The sequence below is a fragment of the Ursus arctos genome, unplaced genomic scaffold (genome assembly GCF_023065955.2).
Source record: "Ursus arctos isolate Adak ecotype North America unplaced genomic scaffold, UrsArc2.0 scaffold_16, whole genome shotgun sequence".
Lineage (NCBI taxonomy): Eukaryota > Metazoa > Chordata > Mammalia > Carnivora > Ursidae > Ursus > Ursus arctos.
Genome location: NW_026622830.1, coordinates 55,378,652 through 55,402,697, shown reverse-complemented (window position 1 = coordinate 55,402,697; position 24,046 = coordinate 55,378,652). Strand labels below are relative to the sequence as shown.

General features: G+C 51.3%; 1 protein-coding gene across 4 annotated transcripts; it reads left to right on the top strand.

Moving 5' to 3' along the window:
• Window positions 1–287: 287 nt before the first annotated feature.
• On the top strand, window positions 288–22,427 carry LOC130543866 (ral guanine nucleotide dissociation stimulator-like). Of its 4 annotated transcripts, XM_057312917.1 has the most exons (14): window positions 288–547; window positions 880–912; window positions 1,292–1,413; window positions 13,673–15,303; window positions 16,842–17,047; window positions 17,196–17,563; window positions 18,343–18,558; window positions 18,927–19,030; window positions 19,538–19,607; window positions 20,217–20,288; window positions 20,748–20,822; window positions 20,981–21,467; window positions 21,847–21,968; window positions 22,161–22,427. In XM_057312917.1, exons 4-12 carry the CDS (start codon window positions 15,152–15,154, stop codon window positions 20,984–20,986), a joined length of 1,269 nt encoding a protein of 422 aa, XP_057168900.1. In that variant the 5' UTR covers window positions 288–547; window positions 880–912; window positions 1,292–1,413; window positions 13,673–15,151; the 3' UTR covers window positions 20,987–21,467; window positions 21,847–21,968; window positions 22,161–22,427. The 4 variants fall into 4 exon arrangements, with proteins under 4 accessions (XP_057168900.1, XP_057168897.1, XP_057168898.1 ...); XM_057312914.1 differs by lacking the exons at window positions 288–547; window positions 880–912; window positions 1,292–1,413 and having other exon boundaries at window positions 12,516–13,777; window positions 15,119–15,303; window positions 20,748–21,467; XM_057312915.1 differs by lacking the exons at window positions 288–547; window positions 880–912; window positions 1,292–1,413 and having other exon boundaries at window positions 12,516–13,777; window positions 15,119–15,303; window positions 20,748–21,467; window positions 21,847–22,427.
• Window positions 22,428–24,046: the final 1,619 nt, after the last annotated feature.

Below are 24,046 nucleotides of genomic sequence, written 5' to 3'. Positions count from 1 at the left end.
CCGTTGGCAGTGAGGGGGCAAGCAGGTGGTGTCCAAGCAGACTCCCTAGCCTTGACACCCTCTCTCTTAGTGTCGAGAGCTGCTCCACGCGGTCACCTGGGATGGGCCAGGAGGCTGGAGCTTTTTCAGGGGAGGGTCCTTGTGGGCAACAGAGAACAGTGACTCATCCCACTCTCCCCCTTAGGACACAGGGTGTCGTGCCCTTCCTTGGCACTTTCCTCACCAAGTTGCTGATGTTGGATACCGCAGTGGAGGTCTATCTGGAGGTGGGTGAGCCTGAAGATTGTGGGGGATGGACCAGAATCTGGACCTGTGGGAATAGAGCACCCCTGTAATGAGCCCTGAGCTCTCAGGACTCGGCAAACCTACCCTGATGACAGCCTCAGAGCTGCGCCTGTGAGGTCGGAGTCTCTTGCCCATCTCAGCGATGAGTGAGGCGAGACTGCAGTTAGGACATGGCTCCCGGTGCCGAAGACTGGTGAAGCAGCAGAGCTTCCTGAAGGCAAAGCTGCGTGAGGTCTGTCTGAGTGGACCTCAGCCTCCCCCGGTGAGTTTGCCCGTGGGGGGAGAATGAAGTCAGGACCCTCCACGTCAGCAAGCACCTCAGTAGCCGCAGCAGCCCCTTCCTGCCTGAGGCTTCGGCCTCCCCTACTGTCTTCCGAGAGGGTGGTGCTGCAGGGTCCCGACCTGTAGCCAGTCCATCTGCCCCATGTCCTCCTTTCTCTGGACCCCAGAGCCTGGCCTAGATCCCAGGCCCACTATCTGTGTATGCACGGCCCCCTCATGGGTCCTGGCCATGGTGCAGCATGAGAAGGGATGGGAATCAAGTGCTCCTAAGAACCAGGGGCCTCATTCTGATGGACTTTGTCTGCATTCCAGGGGAATGAGATCAACCACCAAAAAAGAAATAAGGTGAGCATATGTGGCGCTTCCCGCAGGGAAGGGTAGGGAGTGGGCCTCAGAGATGTCCCTGGGAAGAACATTGCTTGGCTCCATCCCCTCCACCTCACATTTCCTGGGATCCCTTGAGAAGAAAGCAGTGCAAGTCCCATCCCGTTAGGAGATGGGGACAGAGCATGGCATCCAGGAGGACTTCCCGGAGGAGGGGCTACTGATACTCATCTCTGAGAACAGGTGGAGACCGGATGAATCTGCAGGGAGGAGGATGGCCATGTGTGCCAGGACCTGGGATGGGTGCCTGGTCCCGGTGCTCAACCCTCACCAGACCCTGCAGCTCCCCGCCCCCCCCCCCCAGGCTCCCTATACATCCTGTGCTTCTCTCTCTGCTCAGGAATACCAAGTCATGACGGACATCATGCTGCTCCAGGTGGCTGCCGAGAATTACACCCTAGAGCCCGAGGATCCTTTTTGGGCCTGGTTCCAGGCTATGGAGCCGCTCAGCGAGGCTGAGAGGTGAGGCCCATCAGGAGCTGGGTCGGTGAGATTCGGGGTGGACTCTTTCTGCTGGCCACTCCTGGGATCCTCCTTCCCTGGGCAGCCTCTGGCCTTGTTGCCGGGGTGCCAGACTCCAGCTGTGGGCAAACACTGGCAGAGACTCTTGAATAGAAGCTCCTGGGCAACTCACAGGTGTCCCTCTGTCCTTAGCTACACCCTGTCCTGCCAGCTGGAGCCCCGGTCCTAGCTGGTCAGCAGCACTCAAGAAGGAGAAGAACTGGCCGCAGTCAACCTCAGGGCTGTGCAAGTGTCCAGTGGCCCTCCAGGGATTCCTCAGCAGCTGCATATGGGCAGTCCTTGCGCCTTATTTACTCCACACCCCTTCCCCCCATCTATTTCCTTATGTAGGGGGCACCATTTAGTTGTTTTAAATAGTACCGTGATAGATTTGCATGTTAGGAGAGTAAAGCCCTTGTTTTGTTTTAGAGCCCAGGTGTGTGGTTTGGGTCTTTTACTTCCTGCAGTAATGGAAAACTTGCACAGACTCTCATATTCGTTCCTGACCTAGGAAATCCCCCAGAGTCATCAGCTACTGTACGTGGGAGGAAGGAGAAGTGCCAGCCTTTCTCCCTAGCCACTGGAGGGCACCCCGAAATCCCCCTTACTCAGAGCATGGGTCCATTTCATTCAATGAATTTGGGCAAACAGCAGAGACAGCCCCTCAGAACTCCTGAGATTTAGAGGTTGCAGGGACTTTCCCAGGAATAGCAACAACCACTGAAAGTGGGAGTCTTTAAGACTTGTACGCCCCAGAACTCCTTCCTGCCCCAGGACTGGGGTTGCCTTTCTCCGCTCTAAGGCCAGGAAGACTGTGTCCTGCTTCTTCCGTTGAGATGCTTTTTTGGTTTAGTGTTTGGTTTTGTATTGCCCCCGTATTTGGAACTTGTCGTATTGTAGTTCAATCTCTGGAACTGCATCAGCACCTAGTGGGGAAAAACACGGAAGGAGATCAAATCCTGCATGTGAAGGGGACAAAGCCAGAGGAAGATAATTTGCAGATGGACTCAGGGCAGGCACGACTTTCCAGCCTCAGTCTCCCCGTTGGCCGTTTACCAAGTTTGGAATCTTTCTGGGATTCTTGTCAATGATCTCTGGATTCCCTTTCCTGCTTGTTTTGTGTGTTGGGAAAAGATGGGAGGGGTACTTTAAAGGGCACACCTGAGCCTGGTTCCATGAACATCTATGCTGACCTAGGAGCCAGGATTTCCAGCCTTCGTGCATCTCCTTATGCAGTTCTTCTGAAGCAGCAGTTCCCTCCAGGCCCCAGGCTCTGGGTCAGATGCACAATAGCTACTGTTCCCTGGCTGGCATCTGATGGATCAGGGACGGGCTCTTTCTTGCCAGGATAATGGGCCATATCCTTGACCAGAGAAACCCCACACTCTCCTTGCTGTCCGTCATGACTTTTAGGTCCATGTTTTCTGAAGTCCATCATCTCTATTTCTTTTATAATAATTTTTTTTATTATGTTAGTCAGCATACAGTACTTCCCTAGTTTTTGATGTAAAGTTCCATGACTCATTACTTGCGTCTAACACCCAGTGCACCATGCAATAGGTGCCCTCCTTAATACCCAACACCAGCCTATCCCAATCCCCCACTCCCCTCCTCTCTGAAGCCCTCAGTTTGTTTCCCAGTGTCCATAGTCTCTTGTGGTTCATTCCCCCTTCTGTTTACCCCCCCTTCTTCCCTTTCTTCTCCTACTGATCTTCCTACTTCTTATGTTCCATAAATGAGTGAAACCATATGATAATTTTCCTTCTCTGTTTGACTTGACTTAGCATTATCTCCTCCAGTCCCGTCTATGTTGCAGCAAATGTTGAGCAATTGTTCTTTTTGATGGCTGAGTAATATTCCATTGTCACTAATATTCAACAGTTTACACACTCAGTCTCAGTTTGCACACTTACACTGACTTGTCCGAAATTAGGTACTCAGCCTGAGCCCCCAGACCTACTGGGTCCCCTGCGCATTGAAAGTGAGCAGATGAGAAGCATCTCGCATGCAACTGGTTGCCAAAACAAAGCAGGGGTACGAATACTTCTATCAGACAAAACAGAATATAAAAAAAAAAAAGAGAGAGTAGTGAGTCACAAAGAAGGACACTGTGTCCCAATCATGGAGACAATGCAACAAGAAGATAGAACAATTTTAAATTTTTAGACACCCATCATAGGAGGACCCAAATACGTAAAACAGTTAATAACAAAAAGCAGGCAACTAATTGACTGTAATACAATACAGTAGGGGATCTAACACCCCCCTTCTATTAATGGACACATGATCCAAACTGAAAATCAACAAGGAAACAGTGGCTTTGGGTGATGCACTGGTTTTAACAGACGCATGCAGAACATTCCATCCTCCAACAGCACATACTCATTCCTTTCGATTGCACATGGAACGTCCTCCAGAGCAGATCACATATTAGGCTACCGAACAAGTCTCTACTAATTCAAAAAGATGGAAGTCATGGCATACATCTTTTCTGACCACAATGGTATGGACTAGAAATCAACCACAAGAGAAAAACCTGGAAAGACCATGAACACAAGGAGGTGAAAGAACACGCTCCCGAGAAATGAGTGGGTCAACCAGGAATTCAAAATAGGAAAAAAAATTACATGGAATCCAAGAACAATGACAAGACAAGCGTCCCAAAACTTTGGGATACAACAAAAGTGAATCTTAGAGGACCGGTTACAGCAATACAGGCCAGCTCCAAAAGCAAGAACAATCTCCCATCCCATCACCTGACACAAAGGGATCTAGCATAAGAACAGCAGAGAGCTCTAGAGCAGGGGATCAGCCTTGGTGCGTTGGAGCTCTTGCTGTTGGGCCCATGCATAGCTTCCGTCCTTGCTCCATTTCCCAGCAGGTATGGTGTTCTTTCCTTTCCTGCACAACAACTCCCACCATGTCCACTGGGGAATCAACCCTTTATGGAATTCTAGAATGCTAGAAACTGCCAAAAAGGCCCAGGAAACAACCGTGCCTTCCCCATTTGGTATATCAAGGTGCCGATTAGCTTTCTCTTTGGGGAACATTCAACAGTGGTTTTTGAGACATTGTCTTAGGCCTGGATCCCCTGGGGATCTCGTGAAAATACAGATTCTGATTCAGTAACACTGGGAGGGACCTGAGACTCTGCATTTCCAACATGCCCTCTGCGGATGCTGAGGCCACTTGTCCACGGACCACCCTGACAAACGGCGCCAGCAGGCCATTTGACCAAAGTTATCTGTTTCACCACTGAAAACAGAATTTTCAGCAACAGTTTGGCCGCAACGAGGAGGCCTTTTTATTGTCAGGAAGATAAACAGCCAGGGCAGGGCTTTGTCCACACCTGCAGGCCTCTCCTCCTCTTCTCTTCCAGGGCATATGGAGGCAGGATGGAAGGAGGTCAATAGTTTAGGAGCTTCTTTAGGTCAGTGGGTTTTCTTTCCTGTGCCCTCCTGTATCTCTGCGATGTGTGCAGAGCACAAAGTCCTTCCAAGAGGGATGGCCGAGGCTGAAAGGGGGTAAGGTGGGAGCCTGAGCTCCTGAGTCAGCCCTGGCACGTGGGCAGAGGCAGGCGCTAGGGGCCACTCTGTGTGTGGTGCACGGGCTCACTCGCAAGTCCCCATGAACGGGCCAGAGGAGCTTCAGAGAGGACGAGCAGAAGACCCAATATTGCTCCAGGCGACAGAGGAGGGAAAAGACTGAGGTTGGTTCATGGCTGAATGGGCTTGGATGTGGCTGCAGGATGGAAAGTGGCTGCAGATATACTACAGCCCCGTTCAGGGTAGTCTTGATAGAATGCAGCGACGGGAAATTCTTTCGAGCATTTCAAAATTCTTTCAATTCTTTCAGGTGGTATGGAAAGAAAAGCAGCCTGAGGAAAGAATATACATTGGCTCGTGGCAGTGGTAGATGATTTGGCTCGTTGGTCAGGGACTGGGAGGAAGAAGATTTATGACAATTAGTCGTGGGGAACAGACATGTAGGTGGACCCATGGGAGTGGGCACCAGGTATGATGATCTTTGCATCACACATTGACATCCGCCCAAGCGCATTCAACCTGGAAAAGGCACTAAGCAGCCGAGTACATCTTGGCCACTTGATATCCATTCTAGCCTCTCACATTGCCCATCCCAGTGCTAGCATAACGGGCTCAGGAATGGACATGGTGACAAGGATGGAAGGCAGGGCCCCAAGACCTTCCCATTTCTTCTTTCAGCAACTATGCTCTGAGCGCTCAGCCTGTGCCAGGTGAGTTGGTGCGCCCCAGTGCAGTCTGCAAATGGCCAAGTTGTTTCTGCCGTTCTGATGGAGAACACCTTGAAAGCAAGATGTGTGAAAGAACAGAGCAGGTATTATACTCCAGTTACCAGCACAGTGTAGTAGGGAGGGCTAGGGAGTCACAGGAGAGGAGGGTCTGGAAGGCCTCCACATGGTGACATCTGCTGGTAGCAGATTGACAAGAGGGAGCAAGAGCTGCACACCTCTGGGAACAGTGTGTCAGGGAGAGGGCACCGCTGGGGCCAAATCTCTCAGACAGAAACTAGTTTGACCAGAGAAGATTCGGAAAGTGGCCAGAGTGGCTGGTGGAGGCTGGGAGGTGAGAACAAGAGATGGCAGTGGATGGGAGGGCCAGGTGCCGAAGCCTGGTCGACTGAGTTAGCTATCTGTTTGTCTCTGAGAACACTACTAGAAAGCTTAGCACTTCTGAAGCGTGATATTTCCTAGCTCCCAATTCGGGGGGGCCTGGAATCTCCGCACAGTTGAGACTGGGTGTTTCTGCCCCCAGGTCTCTGTGTGATGCAATCTGCGCCTCACCCGAGGCCCAACTGTGGTAAGATTTGCTCCCAAGTCACTGATGTGACTAATGTCAGGATTTAGCTCAGACTCAACAAAGTGGGTTTAAGCGAAATCCTGAATTTGAGTTCTTTTCTGCCTATTAGCCTGGGCACTCCCTAGGTTCCTTCCTCTGTGGGCCTTTATGTAGGGCAGTTCTAAACACCAGTGCTTGCTTCCCCAGTGCAGGGATACAGGAAAGAAAGGAAGGGAACAGAAGAGAGTAACAGGAAAGTGACAATGTTCTGTCATATTCTCTTGGTCAGAAACCTATTAGCAACCAGGCAGTGGATAGACAGGGAGGTATATAGCACGGGTGGGGATCCCTGGGAGCCACTGTGGAGTCAACGTGGTGGTATAGTCAGCACATTTCATCCAGACCATGAAATGGAGGTAAGCTTTAAAGTCGATGTGTGTTATGTTAACATGGGTTTGACTCCTGTGTGGCACTTAAGAGACAAAAAGAAAGAACAAAGAGAAAACAAACAAAAAACCAGTCTCAAATGTAGAGCACAGACTAGGGATGGCCAGGTGGGGGGATGGGTGAAATAGGTCATGGGGATTAAGAGTACACTTATGGTGCTGAGCACTGAGTAATGTACAGAACTATTGAGTCCCTGCTGTTCACCTGAAAGGAATATAACACTGTCTGTCAACTATAGTGTACTTTCAAACCTTAAGAAAAATCGGTCCTATGAGATCTAAGCTTAGAATACGCAGAGTTTCCTCATGAGGTCTCATCGGGCTGAACGTCAATCCACACGAAAGGTAAATGAAAATGTCCAAAGACAAAAGGACAGTCTGTTTCTATGGAAAGGCCAGGGCCCACCTCTGTGTTCACGTAAAAGGTAACGTCCTATGCTACTGGCAGTTGGAGCAGAGTTTCACTCAAGTCCTATTGGAGCGATGCTCCTCTGGTGTTCTCATTCTACTTGGTTGTGTGTCTTCACGAAGTAATTGAAATAACGATTCCTAACCTTTGTCTCGTGGATGAAGCAATATTCGACTATGGGTAGCCATCGAACGTTTGGAGCGGGAACAACTTTCGGAAAATATTTAGCATTCGTATCTCTCATCGTATTACAGATAAGGAAGCTGAAGCCCAACAAGGGCACCCGGGGAACAATAACACAGAGGAGGTTCTCCTGACACCTGGTTCAGGGTCCTAACTCATTGAGGAAGTGTGAAGAACGCCCAACCCTCCAGGGTCAATGGACATATCATTTGAACGTGTCATTTTTAAAGAAAAGTGAAATGCGGTCAAACATGGAAAGACAGAAAATAACATCCTTTTAAAGAAAATCCACTATGATCCTCTACACTGTTTCTTACGTTCCACATATGAGTGAAAACTGATGATAATCATAGGGGAAAGGAGGGAAAACTGACCGGGAAGCCATCAGAGACGGAGCAAAACCATGAGGGGCTCTTAAGCACAGAGAACAACTGAGGGTGGCTGGAGGGGAGCTGGGTGGGGGGATGGGGCAATTGGGTGAGGAGCATAAAGGAGGGCACGTGATGTGATGAGCACTGAGTGGTATATGCAACTGATGAGTTATTCAACACTACATCTGAAATAAGGATGGACTGTATGTCGGCTAATCGAATTTCAATAAAAAAATAACGGAAATCCAAGGTTCTGTGTTTTCTTGTTTTCAATACGAAAAATACCGGATGATTTCTTTTCTTCCCACAAGCAATGAAGGGAGCTAGCCTATTCAAGGTGAGGCAGTTTTCAGGGCATGCTGCCTTTTTCATTTCAACCCTAAAGAGACTTTCAAACATGCTTTCAGTTCCAGGCCTCTTGCCCTTCGAGTCCATTCCGAGCACCCTTGACAGGGTGGCAAAAACTTTGTTTCTTCAAGGTGGGTCACCTCAAGCAGGTAACATCTGTACTTGCCACAGAGTTACTACAGGTGTGCACCCTCCATCACTTACAAGTGCCTCTCGACAAGATTTCCTCACAGGCGGCATGAATACTGGTGGCTGATGGTTTTCTCTTTGATGACATTGATCCCATTTTTTCACTTGCACGATGACTGGGAGTCGGCTCTCGGTCTCATTCCTGGTGGTGATACAGCTCTCCAGCTCCCCCTCAAACATGTCCATCTCCTCTCTCCCAGAGAGGAACATGCAGAACTTAGGGACCATGAACTGGGAACACAGAGCAAACATATAAAGGTCTTGCCTGACTTCAGCTCAGCATAGGAGGGACATACTGTTCCCCTTTGGTTTGACCCCAGTGTAATTTAGTACTCTAACCTTCTTTGCCATGGACTCCAGACAGTGGCTCACCAAGATGGGAGGGATACGGAGTTCCTTGCAGACACGCCCACACACCACGTTCATCACCTTCTAGCATGTAAGACTATGTCCCTCATCTGATTAAGAAACTCCTCAAACGTTAATGGATCAGAGTGCAATGAAAGTCTAACTTGGAAGAAGGGCTGAGCTCGGGGATCCGTCCAGTCATATGTCTCACTGCTCCCATCATCCACATAGGTGCTGCACAAAATGGACAAGGTCCCATTTCCAGTACACAGCTCATGCTGGCCCATCATACATATTCCTATCCTCTTGCGATCACATAGAGTCATGACCCCATCATCATGCCAGTGCTTCTCCAGTTCATGCTGCTCTCTTACTCCACTAATGAACCTTTTTCATCTCGGAAGTGCAGCCCAATAATATTCATTTTCATAGCTTCACAAAATAGGATTTGGCCGTGCTTTAATGCATATGACCTGCAAGGCACAGGATATAAAAGAAAAATAAATTCACGTACAGGACATTCAGAATACTTACAATCTTTGTGACTTTAAAGACATTAGCAATGAAGTAAAAACACAATCCACATGATGGGAGACCATATTTGCAAACTGTCTATCTGGCAGGGGCTCAATATCCAGAATGAATAGAGATCACATGAACTCAACAACAGACAACAAAATGAATGCAATGCGTGAATGTGCAAATTGGGAATAGGCATATCCTCAAAGATGTGCACGTGAAAAGAAATTTGAAAAGATACATCACTATTGTTAAGGGAAATGCAAATTATAAAAAGCAACGAGATACCATTTTACATCCTTTAAGATGACTCTTCCAAAAAAAAAAAAAAAAGCAATCAGAAGGGAAAAAAAGAGCAAGTGTTGGCCAAGATGTGGAGAAGATGGAAGCCTTATTCAATGTGTGTGGTAGGAATGTTTAACAGCATAGTTGTGAAATCAGTATGGTAGTTTCAAAAAAATGAAAATTAGACTTACTATGTGTTCCAGTAACTCCACTTCTGGGGTGTATACCCAAATTAATTGACAGCATGGTCTTGAAGACATATCTGAACACACATTTTCATGGCATCATTATTCATAATAGCTAAACCATGAAAGCAATCCAAGTATCTGTCGAGGGAGGAACAGATGTTGTATGTACACATATTGGAATAGCATTCATTCTTCAAAGTGGAAGAAGACATTGACATATGCCACAACATGGGTGAACCTGGAGGATATTATGCTAAGTAGATGAGTATTCATGAAAAGACACACTTTGACTTCACTCTTAGGACCTACCTAGAGTAAATTGCCAAAGACAGTAGAATGGTGTTGCCAAGGGCTGGAAGTAGGCGGTCATTGGAAGTTTCTGATTCATGGTATAGAGTTTGAGTTTTACAAGATACAGTGAGATGTGAAGCTGGGTTACAGGGAGGTTGTTCAAACATATTAATGCATGGAACACACTTAGAATGTACTCCATGAACTTAATGGACTTAACGACATGAAAATAAATGTAAACTGCAAATACGGAGAAACGAACTCGGGACAATTTCGTCTAGCCATTTATATCCTTTCGTTTAGGTCCTATCTCAGACATTTTGCTTCAGCCATTTTCCATGAGGCGACTTTGATCAAACAAAATGTTCTCATTCTGTGCCCACTTGGAAGCTTACAATCAGAATTTTCCAAAACATGAACAGTTTTTTCAAAAGTTACTATCTGAGGTCACTTATTAAGACTTTCTATTCTTTGACAAATTGTTAAATGGAACAACATTTTAAAATTCTATTTCATCTGCTTTAATTTTAATTCACTGATTTTCAATTTCAGAATCGACTTTCTATGCCAATGGCTTGAAGATTTTAACCCCTAGGATAACCTACTGGCTTTTGGTTCTGCTGTTTTCAGTTTTGTTTACGTGACATTCTTTTTACCACGTCCAATTTCCTGATGCTCTCTATGAATATTAAAATATTTTTTTGCTCCAGTTGTTTTGATACATTTGACATACAGAACTGTGTATGTTGAAGATACCTGGCGTAATGATGTTCCTTTCGTATACTGTGAAACGATCGCCAGAATAAATTTAGTCCGCCGCCATCATCATCTCTAGAGATACAAAAATGAAGTTAAAAGAAAAGAAAGAGAGGTTTTTCTTTGTGATGAGAACTCTCAGAACTTGCTCTTTTCACACCTCTCCAATACACCATAGAGCAGTAATGAACTGTAGTCCTGGGGTGTACTGTAAATCCCTATTCCTTATTGATCTGAAACTGGAATTTGTACCTTTTGCCATTCACTCAATTCCTGTACCCCCTCTGCCCTCTGCTTCTGGTTACTTCAATCTGATCTCTTTTTCTGAGTTAGTCTTCCTCCTTTTCTCTTCTTTGTCTCAGATTCCACAGAGAAGGGAAAAATAGAGATCCTGCTCCTTTGCTCTGTGACTCTGCAAAGGCACTGCGTTGAGGACCCCCGAGAAAAGGCATGGCTTTCTTTGCTGGTGTGCCTGCATGGGGCTGTGCCACCAGAGCTGGAGAACTGGGTGCAGGGCGCTTCCTTGTCCATGGTACCTGGTGAGTTCTGCTGGAGGAACTGGAGCAGGAAGAGTCAGGCAGAGGCCATTGTGGTTGTCGCCCCTGCCCAGAAACAGCTTGAAAGTTTTAGTAGCATTCTGCAGTCTAGGTGCTTAAGAGGGGAGGTGGGCTCCAAGATCTTCTCAATTGTTCATTGAGTAGCTACACACTGAGCACTGCCCTATGCCAGGTATCTTGCTGGGCCCGTGCGCGGAGCTGAAATTACCTAGGGCTCCTTTGCTTTAGGAGCTCCCAGTCTACACATGGACCAAAGCTCCAAAGAGAACGCACGTGAAAGAAAAGAGCAAGCGCTCTGTAGTAGGAATGAAGTGTACTACGGAGGAAGGCTGGGGAGTCATTGCATGGAAAGATATGAAAGGCCTCACTGAAGCTGAGGTTGCTGAGAACAGATTGACCAAAGGGAGCTAGGCCTGCACACGTCAGGGAGCAGCGTTTCAGGAAGAAGTGACTTGTGCTGCAGACACTCAATAACAGAAGCCAGTTTGGCCAGAGGAGTGAAAAAGGCAGCCAGGGTGGCTGCAGGGACACTAGCAGGAGAGCAGAGGGGAGGGAGGAAGGCAGGGACAGATGCTGAGGCCTGGGAGACTGTTACTTATCTAGAGTTGCCCCGGGACTGCATTGCCCTGATACCCTGCATGTGCAGGTGCATCGCTTTAATTTCTAACAGTATTTGTGGGTGAAGAATGCGGGCCCAAATTAGCATGGTTCCCCAGGCTCAAGGTGTGTCAGTGGCTGCGGCTGTGACCAGGGCCATACTGGAAGAGGATTTTGTCATAAGTTGGCTCACGTGACTCGGGATGCCATCTGGACTCAGAAGCTGAGTTCCTGTGTGTCTTTTGGCCTTGGCACTGCCTCCGTTCTCTATCCTGTGAGCCTCTGTAGATGGCAGCTCAAAACATCAGTGCTTGGTTCTGGTTCAGAGAGAGAGAAGAAGAAGGGAAAGGGAAGGAGTGAGTAGTGGAACATGATGGAAAGTAACTAGGGAGTGAGAAACTCTTTGCATGACATGTAGAGAAGCTCTAGGCATGGTACTTGATCACGTTGAATATGTCCTGTGGGTCAAAAGCCAGTCACTGACCACTTAGCAGTTACAGTCTGATGCCTATACCACAGGTCAGGATCCCTGGGAGCCATGGTGAAAGCCACTCCCCTCATAGACCCAAACGAGGTAACGGGGTCTCGTTCTTCATATAACGGGAAACAATTGCATGGTTTTACTACAGAGGATGACAATGCCTGCATCTTCTTGCTTTTCCAGGCCATCATGGTGCCCACCTTAAAATGAGGCCAAGAGGGAAAGTGACAGTTGCAGTATTACAGGGCTGGAACCCAGGCCTCTTCTGAGCGGCCCTCCATGCCAAGTCCCACCCCTTCTTGTAATTCTTCCATCTTGAAAATTGTGCCTCAGATACACAGGGGACCACCCCACACATGTAATAAATACTCTTATCCACAGACACCCGAGGATGTCCCAAGGAAGTAGATTCTAGCCTGATCCCCACACTGCAGGCTGGGAAAGTGGGGACTACGTGAGAGACACAATGACATAGGACACACAAGTGCGCAAAGAAACACAGAACGTAAGGTCTGAATTCAGCTCTGCCTCCTGAAGCTTCAGACACTAGTTCCATTTCCAGAGAGTGGTGGCTATGGCCTTTTTGGCTCATTGTGTCCAGTTCAGGAGATGACATGGGGGAGAAAGCTAAGGAGTCAACTGCCAAGAAGGGGCTCTGGATAGGTCTGACTGAACACATGGTCCCAGGGATTAGAATCTTGAAAGAGTGACCTCACTTCCTCTGTGATAGGCCCCAACTGAACTTAGAACTCTGGTAACCGGGCACCCAGATTCAAAAGACAACCTGCTCTCCAGCTCACTTGAGTGGAGACGTTCGAGAGAACAGGATGTTCTCTTGCTGCCTTCCTCCCTTCAGGGTCTCTGGGCCCAGGCAAGCCCAGAGAGAGAGACTTTCAAATAATTGTAGACGTCGGCTCAGCCCGCTTTTCCGAGCCCTCTGGACATGTGGCAGGAGACACCAACAGGTAACACGAGGCAGCTCAGGGCAGCCCACTGGAGAGCAGGCAACAACTGTGATGTCACCTCAGCAGGCCCACACCTCTTGCCCCTCATTATGTGTGTCCCTGTGTGTGTGTTCGGGTGGGGGGCTGGTTGTCTATGTGTAGAGAAGGGGACAGAGGATGTGGGACACACCCTTCCTGGGCAGAAGGAAGCTGCCAGGTGTTGGAAGCCTGGCCCATCTTTCATGTTCACACCCCAGGTCATAGCAGGCGGGATGAGAAGCTGAGCACTGGGGACCAAGCTCAACTACCTCGATGTTAATCACGAGCTCTAGAGTTTCATCCGGCTACCTCCTTGCTCGATGTCTTTTCAGCTGCCCCTCTTTGCCTCAACTGGAGAGCAGGATTTCTAATGCGGGTGGCCCCTTGTGGCAATGTCCCGGGAGGACACTAATGTCTCTTGACCCCATGTCTATGGGGCACTGCATTTTCAGAGCTGCACCCAGGAGGTCATCGAAGAGCTGGTCTGGGACTTCAACTACAACGCCCTAGACAAGTGGCAGGTGCACCAGGCCACCCAGGATCAGTGCCGCTCTGAGGTGAGAATGGGAAGAGGGTTCCACGCACCCAGGGTCCCCACACAAATATGGGGACAAACCTGGGGCCCTCCCATGGTGTTTCTATATGAGTGCCCCGCAGGCCCAACCACAAAGTCATCCCAGTATCCACACCTCCACCACCAGCTGTGGGAGAAGGTAGGAAGACACTCTTCCCATAGGTGGGAATGGTAGAGAATAGTGTTCATGTTTTTTGCAGTTTGGGGCGTGGGTTATTCTGTTTCATTCTGTTTTGTGTGACTTTTCCCACAGCCATGAGTGTCTTTGCATTTTGCTACTGTTTTGAGTATTTTCTTGACTCACCCCAGCCATCCTGTGTAGAACCCAGCTCCACTGTCCTTGGAGAACGTGTCCAAGGCCTTATGAATCCTCACCCCACACAGGGTGATTGAACAGAAAAGGAACGGTGGGATGAAGCCATTCTATATGTTCCTCTGTAACGTATCACCTCTCAGAACACATCGACTCATTGTATGTCCCCCGGGTCACAAGCTGTGTCCTCATATGTCTTTTTGGACCTCCGTATGGGAGGTTGTCTGCCACCGTGATTCAGCCTTTCAAGCACAGATTGGGTGCAAGGCCTCTGATGCCTCCTGGCCCAGGTAGTGGACTCTGTCTTTTCAGAGTTCAATCCAGGCCATCTTTGAGGAGCTGCTTGCTCCAAGGGCTCAGCTACTCCATCTCCCTTGACAAGCAGCAGGTGCCTCGGCCCACAACAACATCCAATGCTGGTCTGGGGTGAGAACAGGTCCAGATTGATGTCCAATCTCAGGACCCACAGATGATCACGGCAAGGCCAGAACCCACACTAGAAACAACCGGCTCCCCTGGGGCCTGCCGAGGAAGGTGGATTTCCCCTGAACCTTTCTCCCCACCTTAGGAACAGACCAGGCCGCAGCAGCCTAGGGAAATGCCATGCATTCCATGCTCTGGACAGTTCTCAGGCCCAACGTCTATGATCTCGAGCAGCGTTGGAGATGCTAAGCCTCTGCTTTCTCCTGTCTGCAGTAGGGATGTTGACTGATGACTCAAAGGCATACAGTTCTTAATAAAGCCTATTCAGAGAGAGAAAGGCTGTGGTGGCTCAGCTAACAAGATGTGTTGAAGTGACCAATGCTTTCTCATTTCACCCCTAAAGGCAATTGTACTTTCAAGCCTAGAGCCTTTTTCTGGGTGGGCCCTCAAGTCCCTTTTCTTGCACAAGTTCCCGAAGGGATGGGACTCTCTGGTCTGAGCACCAGACCCTGATCATCCTGGTGGTTCGTGGTGTTGAAGCTGACTCCATTGCCCCCCACACCCCCCTTCTCTACCTGGTGGGAAAAGGAATCATCCCTGTCCCTGGATGAGGCCCAGACGATGCTGAGGCTCCGAGAAGGCACAATGGAGCGTTTCGTACAGTCCCTGGTGCCATCCTTCCCAGATGGGAGCATCTCAACCACCTCAACGATCTTCTGCATGTACGAGATGTTCACTTCAGCCACACAGGTCCTGGGCCAGCAGTTCAGTCGGTGAGTGCCCACCCCATGCACAGCACAGGGTGAGCCTCCCATCTACTGGGTGTACATCTCGGGAATGGCCCTACCCCTCTCTGACCTTCCCTTTCCTCTTCTGAAAACTGGGGTGGTTAAGAGGATGAACCTCATACAGTTACTGTAGGAAATCATGGGAGGAAACATGGCACGGGCTACTCTGGTGCTTGGCTCTGTAGAAAGGGCTCCTGGACGTGCTGGGCATCTTCTTGCTTAATAGTTCTCTCTCTCCGGTCAAGAAGCTCTCAAGTGCAACCCTCACAGGCCGGTGGCCCTTCTGGGTTGACGAAAGGAAATGCAAAGCAGGCAGTTTCCCCATGTGCAAAGGACTTCTGAGATTCCATCTAGATGGTTCTGGTAGTTGTCCTTTGTGTGAGCAGCTCAGGGGCACACTGGGAGCAGGCAGACCAGCCCACGGGCCACTCAGGATTTGGAAAGTGCGGGCTGGGAAGTAGTCATTCAAGAATGTATATTAAGGGGCGCCTGGGTGGTACAGCGGTTAGGCGTCTGCCTTCGGCTCAGGGCGTGATCCCGGCGTTCTGGGATCGAGCCCCACATCGGGCTCTTCTGCTGTGAGTCTGCTTCTTCCTCTCCCACTCCCCCTGCTTGTGTTCCCTCTCTCGCTGGCTGTCTCTATCCTGTCGAATAAATAAATAAAATCTTTAAAAAAAAAAAAAAAAAAAAAGAATGTATATTAAGCACCTAGGAATGTGAATGGACAGAGGAGATACAGTGTCTGGGTCTCAGTTCTAGTCAGAGGGTCAGATAGGCACTCTGCACACCCTAAGCATGCATGTCCAATGGTTGTTAGATGTGATATCTTCGTAGCCTCCTCTAGCTTTGAAAGGATCCACCAAGAGCTGGATCATAGGACAGATGAAATGATCAAGTAAAACTGGGACAGGGGTTTGGGTCCAGAAGCAGGGCTGGCTGCCTCCACAGAGCAGGGTGGGGGACTACAGGGGTGGTGGCTGGGGAGGGATTTGCCGAACCAGGGATCTCACCGATCTCTTGATTTCCAGTGGGTGGGCTTCATCTGGGGGGCTTCATGTGAAGAAGCAAATGAGTCAAAGAAGGCTGTGGAGGGGGTCCCGGGCCCTCTGGGCGGCAGAGCACAGTCTGGGCTCAGTGGGTGCCTGAAACACCCATCCCTTTGACGGCCCCAACTTGCTCTGCCTGCCCCTCCCTGCTGACCACCCCAACCGGGGCCAAGAACCGAGGGTGTGCTGAGCCGACCACTCACAAATCTGCCTCCAACCTGAGCCTTGATACTGGTGTGCATGGAGGATAGAATAGACCAGGCCCATGGCCAGGTAGAGGAGAGGAGAAGTGGAAAAACCAGACTCATTCAGGTTTTCAGGAGGACCAGGCCTCCCAATACGAGGGCAGCTAGAGAGGGGTTGGAAGGGGGCTGGGGCCATCCTCTGGGACCCATACAGAAAGAACGGTGCTGTGGGAGTAGCATGTGCAATGCAAGGCCAGGCCTCTGACTCTGCTCCACATATGACTCTCCCCAGCACCCTGTCTCCCATCTTGGGTACCTGGCCTGACCAGAATTTGCAGGCTATCTATCAGTCCCTGGGCTGTGACCGTGTCGAGATCAAGGTGGCCTATGTGCATGGGGCCATGGTTCTGAAGTGGCATGCCTGGGACCTGACAAACCATGTCCCCCTTCTCCTGATGCAGCGGGAACTTCTGGCACTCACTGAGGCAGAGGTGGAGGGTAAGGGGGATGGCAAGCTGGGAAGGCTAACTGGGATGCGGTTCATGGGCTGGGTATTCCTTTCAAGGCCATGGGGTCTGTCCTGGTTTTGCAAAGGCATCCGGAAAGTCAGTGATGTGGATGAACCTTTCTCTGTCTCCTGCCCCAGTGCCAGCTCCAGGGCTCCTTCCAGCGGCAGAGCCAGGAACAGGGCCTCCTATAGAGCTAGAGGCGACCCCGGCTCTGTGTCAACTGTCACCTGCGGTGTCAGAGCCAGCCTCCCCTCCGTCAGCTGTTCCAGAACTGCAACCCGTGCTCCCATCTTCTGCATGTGTGCCGGGTGCTGAGCAGCAGTCAGCTGGACCACCCTTTTTGCTAGAAAGTTTCACTCAGGCAACAGCCACAGAGCCCACCGCGGCCCCAGAGGCTTCCTGCCACCGCTGTGTCACCCCAAAGAACCAGCTGGGTGAGGAGAAGCCCGACCTCCTGGACTTCCCTCCCAGGCTGGTGGCAGAGCAGCTCACGTATATGGATGCGGTGAGCAGCTGGGCTCTCAGGGTGGGCCAGGGGCAGGCCTTCCTTCTGCTCTCACCTGCCCCACACCTGCCTTTCCCTGATGTGGACTCCTATGGTCTGGGACCAAATCTCAGCTCCACCACTTCCCAACCCTGTCAACCCATCAAGGCGCTTAGCCCCAAGCTTTCACTGTCCAGCTGCGGACTGTAGCGAGAGACCCTGATAAGCACTGATACGGAGGTACTAGGGAGAAGAAATGAGCCAGAATGGAGAGACCAATGGGCAGGCCCTGGTCCCGTGGGTGGAGGAGGGCAGCTCCCTGTGTTCAGTCAAGTCCATGGGTCACCCACTCATGTGCCTTGGAGGATGAGTACCCTCAGCGTTGATTAGGCATCTGATGTGTCCATGAGGACAGGGCAGACGGAAAAACGTGTGGTTGCAGCTCCCGTGTGAGAATGTGCATCTGAAAGGGGGGAAGGACCAGGGGGATGACCAGTTGGAGGGGAGGGGAAGAAGCCCCCTTGGGTTGGACCACCTTGCAGTGCCACCTGGAGCTGGGAGTTCCTGAGCATGATCAGGGTGCCAATGCCCTCCTTCCTTCCCTTGCTCTGTTTGCTCCTGGGTCATTGTGTACTGGGTTCCCTCAGGGAAAAACAGTGGAATGAAATCCACGGTCTCCAACCAGGCTCAGGCCAGATTCTCAGCTCCCTGAGGTCCAGCTCTGACCTGTGACCCCTACGTAGGACATGAGTCTTGCATGGGAAAATGGCTGGGTGAACCAAGGTCCGCCTGTTCTCTAGGAGCTGTTCAAGAAGCTGCTGCCCCATCAGTGCCTGGGCTCCGTCTGGTCCAAGCACAACAAGCCTGGCAGTGAGCACCTGGCACCCACAGTCCGGGCCACTGTCGCCCAGTTCAACGGTGTGGCCAAGTGTGTCATCACCACCTGCCTTGGCAACCCAAGCATGACAGCCCGGGACAGGGCCATGGTGGTGGAGCACTGGATCAAGGTGGCCAAGGTATGCAACGGGAAGCCCAGCCGAGGTGCTCTCCTGAGTCTCGGGCACTGCTCTTCCCTTGATCAGGTCTCAGGGTGGAAGGCCCTGGTCTTTGCCCTAGGGACTGTGCAGTCCCTAGGCTCTTCCGTCCAGGGGCATGCTGACCTCGCCTTGCATGGCCCCATGCTGGGATGCTCCGTTTCTGCCTGGCTCCTTCCTTGGAGTGAGGTAAAATCTTCCTCCTCCTCTGGGCCTCACGTGTGCCCTTCGGCAGGTCCCTGGACAGCGGCTTCCTCCAGCAGGAGCGCTTTCCCCTGAGGGGGACTGAAGCTTGAGAGCCAATCAGGTGCCGGCTCCCCACGTGACAGCCCATTCTCTTCCCTCCCCAGGCCTGTCAAACCCTGAGGAACTACTCGTCCTTACGTGCCATCCTCTCGGCTCTGCAGAGTGTCTCCATTCACCGCCTCGAGAACACGTGGGGGAAGGTTTCCAGGTGAGTAGGCCTCTCTCCATGGAGGGACCAGGATGGACGAGGGAGCTCCCAGAGGCTTGTCCTCTTCCCCCTCAGGCAGCTTGGACCTTCTGGGAGGCGGCAAACCCCGACCACAGGACCTGGGCTGGTGGGTGCGTCTCTCAGCCTCCCTGGTGAGGAGGTCACCATGCCTCCCGCTTTAGAAATCAGTTTTGCCAAATGTCCCACACGGGGCTGAGCTGCATTAAATCTCTTCACGTGTTTCCTTGACAGCCACTAAGTTCTCTGCCCATTTGAACCCCAAATTGACCCAAACAGCGTTTCTCAATGAATATGGGAAGGGAGGCCCAGGACGAGCCACATGAGAGCTCCCTCCCATGTCCTACAAAGACCTTAGTGCTCAGAGGATCCCAGAAGAAACCCTCAACCAGGCAGGTTGACACTCTGGGGTTCTCAAAGAAAAGGCACTCGCACTCAACCCTGCCACATTATTCGTCCATTGATCGTGCCTCCCTTGCCTCTCTTCAGGAAGCCATTGAGGATCTTTCAAAAGCTGTGCAGCAAGGACACCGCACAGGGCAGGAACCTGCTCATCAAGGTAGCCTGGAAGGTGCAGGTCTGGAAAGAGAGGAGGGGTGGGAGGGAACAGGGTCCTGAGTGGATGAAGTCGGGAATGGTCTGAAGCATTCCTTGGGGAGGGGAAGCCTTTGTCATGAATGTGGCGACAGCCTAGGTGAGGATGCCGTTGGCGGCGAGGGGGCAAGCAGGTGGTGTCCAAGCAGACTCCCTAGCCTAGACACCCTCTCTCTCTGTGTCGACAGCTGGTCCAGGTGGGGGCCTTTACAAACCTGGAGAGCCCAGAGGACAGACCTGTGCTCAGTGATGGGGTTGGGCTGGGTTGAGGGCCACAACAATGATGAGAGTAATAGGACCCTGAGTCCTCAGGAGACCATGGGAGATAGGTGGAGTTGTCACGTTTCCCGATGAGAAAACAGGCTCGGGGAGGCCAGGCTGCAAGCTCAAGGTCACACATGGAGTGAACGTTGGAGTGAGATTGTTCTGGAATCACTCACGGCCTGCTCCTGGATAATGGGGCCTCAGGATCAGTATGAGTTAGGTCAGATGTCTAGGTTCTGAAGTCCAAGATGGTGGGGGCAAGTGGCCTGAGGGTATGATGGTCTCAAGGAACTTGTCCTTGGCCCTGCAGGAGCGACCATCCAATAGATTTGCCACCCTGGTGATGGCCCTCCGGGGAGCCCAGAAGAGGATGCAGAAGAAGGTGAGTGTGCCTGAGGCCCAGGGCCTCCAAAGTCAGAGGAGGAGGAGGGCTCCTCCCTGAGGGCTGGAAGCCTCCCAAAAAGGAAAGATCAGGAAGGGGGGGGCCTTCCCACTCCAGCTGCGGCTTCTGGGGCCACAGCTTCTACAATTCTTATTTCAAAAGGACCAGGAGGAGGGTCCAGAGTGGTCCATAGAGAATGGGTTTTGCGGGTGGGGAGGGACCGACCTAGTGCTCCATTCCCTGGCATTTTTGAAAAGCAGGCCCTGAAGGTGATGAGGAGGAGTCTGATGTTCTGGGGGGGGAGGGGAAAGGGAACCCGTGGGGGGAGGCTGCTAAGGGTCCTAGGCTGCTCCACGTGAGCCCCTGGGGTGGGCTAGGAGGCTGGAGCATTTTCAGTGGAGGGTCCCTGTGAACACCAGAGAGCAGGGACTCATCCCAACCCTCCCCCTCATGACACAGGGTGACGTGCCTTTCCTTGGCACTTTCCTCACCGAGCTGGTGATGTTAGATACCGCCATGGAGGACTATCTGGAGGTGGGTGAGCCTGAGGATTGTGGGGGAGGGACCAGAATCCGGAGGTTTGGGAGCAGAACGCCCCTGTACTGAGCCCTGAGCTCTCAGGACTCGGCAAACCTCCCGTCATGACAGCCTCACGGCTACCCTGTGAGCCTGGGGGCTGTTGCCCATCTCAGGGATGAGCGAGGTGAGGCTGCAGTTAGGCCACGGCTCCCGGTGCCGAAGACTGGTGAAGCAGCAGAGCTTCCTGAAGGCAAAGCTGCGTGAGGTCTGTCTGAGTGGACCTCAGCCTCCCCCGGTGAGTTTGCCCGTGGGGGGAGAATGAAGTCAGGACCCTCCACGTCAGCAAGCACCTCAGTAGCCGCAGCAGCCCCTTCCTGCCTGAGGCTTCGGCCTCCCCTACTGTCTTCCGAGAGGGTGGTGCTGCAGGGTCCCGACCTGTAGCCAGTCCATCTGCCCCATGTCCTCCTTTCTCTGGACCCCAGAGCCTGGCCTAGATCCCAGGCCCACTATCTGTGTATGCACGGCCCCCTCATGGGTCCTGGCCATGGTGCAGCATGAGAAGGGATGGGAATCAAGTGCTCCTAAGAACCAGGGGCCTCATTCTGATGGACTTTGTCTGCATTCCAGGGGAATGAGATCAACCACCAAAAAAGAAATAAGGTGAGCATATGTGGCGCTTCCCGCAGGGAAGGGTAGGGAGTGGGCCTCAGAGATGTCCCTGGGAAGAACATTGCTTGGCTCCATCCCCTCCACCTCACATTTCCTGGGATCCCTTGAGAAGAAAGCAGTGCAAGTCCCATCCCGTTAGGAGATGGGGACAGAGCATGGCATCCAGGAGGACTTCCCGGAGGAGGGGCTACTGATACTCATCTCTGAGAACAGGTGGAGACCGGATGAATCTGCAGGGAGGAGGATGGCCATGTGTGCCAGGACCTGGGATGGGTGCCTGGTCCCGGTGCTCAACCCTCACCAGACCCTGCAGCTCCCCGCCCCCCCCCCCCAGGCTCCCTATACATCCTGTGCTTCTCTCTCTGCTCAGGAATACCAAGTCATGACGGACATCATGCTGCTCCAGGTGGCTGCCGAGAATTACACCCTAGAGCCCGAGGATCCTTTTTGGGCCTGGTTCCAGGCTATGGAGCCGCTCAGCGAGGCTGAGAGGTGAGGCCCATCAGGAGCTGGGTCGGTGAGGTTCAGGGTGGACTCTTTCTGCTGGCCACTCCTGGGATCCTCCTTCCCTGGGCAGCCTCAGGCCTTGTTGCCGGGGCGCCAGACTCCAGCTGTGGGCAAACACTGGCAGGGACTCTTGAATGGAAGCTACTGGGCAACTCACAGGTGTCCCTCTGTGCTTAGCTACACCCTGTCCTGCCAGCTGGAGCCCCGGTCCTAGCTGGTCAGCAGCACTCAAGAAGGAGAAGAACTGGCCGCAGTCAACCTCAGGACTGAGCAAGTGTCCAGTGGCCCTGCAGGGATTCCTCAGCAGCTGCATCCTTGTGCCCATTGTCTCCACACCCCTTCCCCCCATCTATTTCCTTATGTAGGGGGCACCATTTAGTTGTTTTAAATAGTACCGTGATAGATTTGCATGTTAGGAGATTAAAGCCCTTGTTTTGTTTTAGAGCCCATGTGTGTGGTTTGGGTCTTTTACTTCCTGCAGTAATGGAAAACTTGCACAGACTCTCATATTCGTTCCTGACCTAGGAAATCCCCCAGAGTCATCAGCTACTGTACATGGGAGGAAGGAGAAGTGCCAGCCCTTCTCCCTAGCCACTGGAGGGCACCCCCAAATCCCCCTTACTCAGAGCACGGGTCCATTTCAGTCAATGAATTTGGGCAAACAGCAGAGACAGCCCCTCAGAACTCCTGAGATTTAGAGGTTGCAGGGACTTTCCCAGGAATAGCAACAACCACTGAAAGTGGGAGTCCTTAAGACTTGTACGCCCCAGAACTCCTTCCTGCCCCAGGACTGGGGTTGCCTTTCTCCGCTCTAAGGCCAGGAAGACTGTGTCCTGCTTCTTCCGTTGAGATGCTTTTTTGGTTTTGTGTTTGGTTTTGTATTGCCCCCGTATTTGGAACTTGTCGTATTGTAGTTCAATCTCTGGAACTGCATCAGCACCTAGTGGGGAAAAACACGGAAGGAGATCAAATCCTGCGTGTGAAGGGGACAAAGCCAGAGGAAGATAATTTGCAGATGGACTCAGGGCAGGCACGACTTTCCAGCCTCAGTCTCCCCGTTGGCCGTTTACCAAGTTTGGAATCTTTCTGGGATTCTTGTCAGTGATCTCTGGATTCCCTTTCCTGCTTGTTTTGTGTGTTGGGAAAAGATGGGAGGGGTACCTTAAAGGGCACACCTGAGCCTGGTTCCATGAACATCTATGCTGACCTAGGAGCCAGGATTTCCAGCCTTCGTGCATCTCCTTATGCAGTTCTTCTGAAGCAGCAGTTCCCTCCAGGCCCCAGGCTCTGTGTCCGATCCATGGTAGCCACTGTTCCCTGGCTGGCATCTGGTGGATCAGGGATGGGTTCTCTCTTGCCAGGATAATGGGTCATATCGTTTTTTTTTTTTTAAGTTTTTTAAAACTTATTGGACAGAGAGCGATAGTAAGAGATTGAACAGAAGCAGGGGAGTGTGAGAGGGAGAAGCAGGTTTCTGTTGGAGCAGGGAGTCTGATGCAGTCCTGCATTCCAGGACCCTGTGATCATGACCTGAGTCGAAGGCAGAAACTTAAAGGCAGAGCCACGATGGTGCCCCATGGCCCATATCCTTGACCAGAGAAACCCACCCTCTCCTTGGTGGTCAAGGGGACTTTTAGGTCCATGTTGTTCTGAAGTCCATGTCTCAAACATTCTCTAGTTTACACACTTAGTCTCAGTTTCCACTCTTACACCAATTTGTCCAAAATTGGGTACTCAGCTTGAGCCCCCAGACCTACTGAGTCCCCTGCACATTGAAAGTGAGGAGATGAGAAGCATCTAGCATGCACGTGGTTGCCAAAACAAAGCAGAGGTAGGAATACTTCTATCAGACAAAACAGAATGAAAAAAAAAAAAAAGAGTAGTAAGACACAAAGAAGGACACTGTGTCATAATCATGGAGACAATGCAACAAGAAGATAGAACAATTTTAAATATTTAGACACCCATCATAGGAGGACTCAAATACTTTTATAAAATAGTTAATAAGCGGTGCCTGGGTGCCACAGCGGTTAAGCGTCTGCCTTCGGCTCAGGGCGTGATCC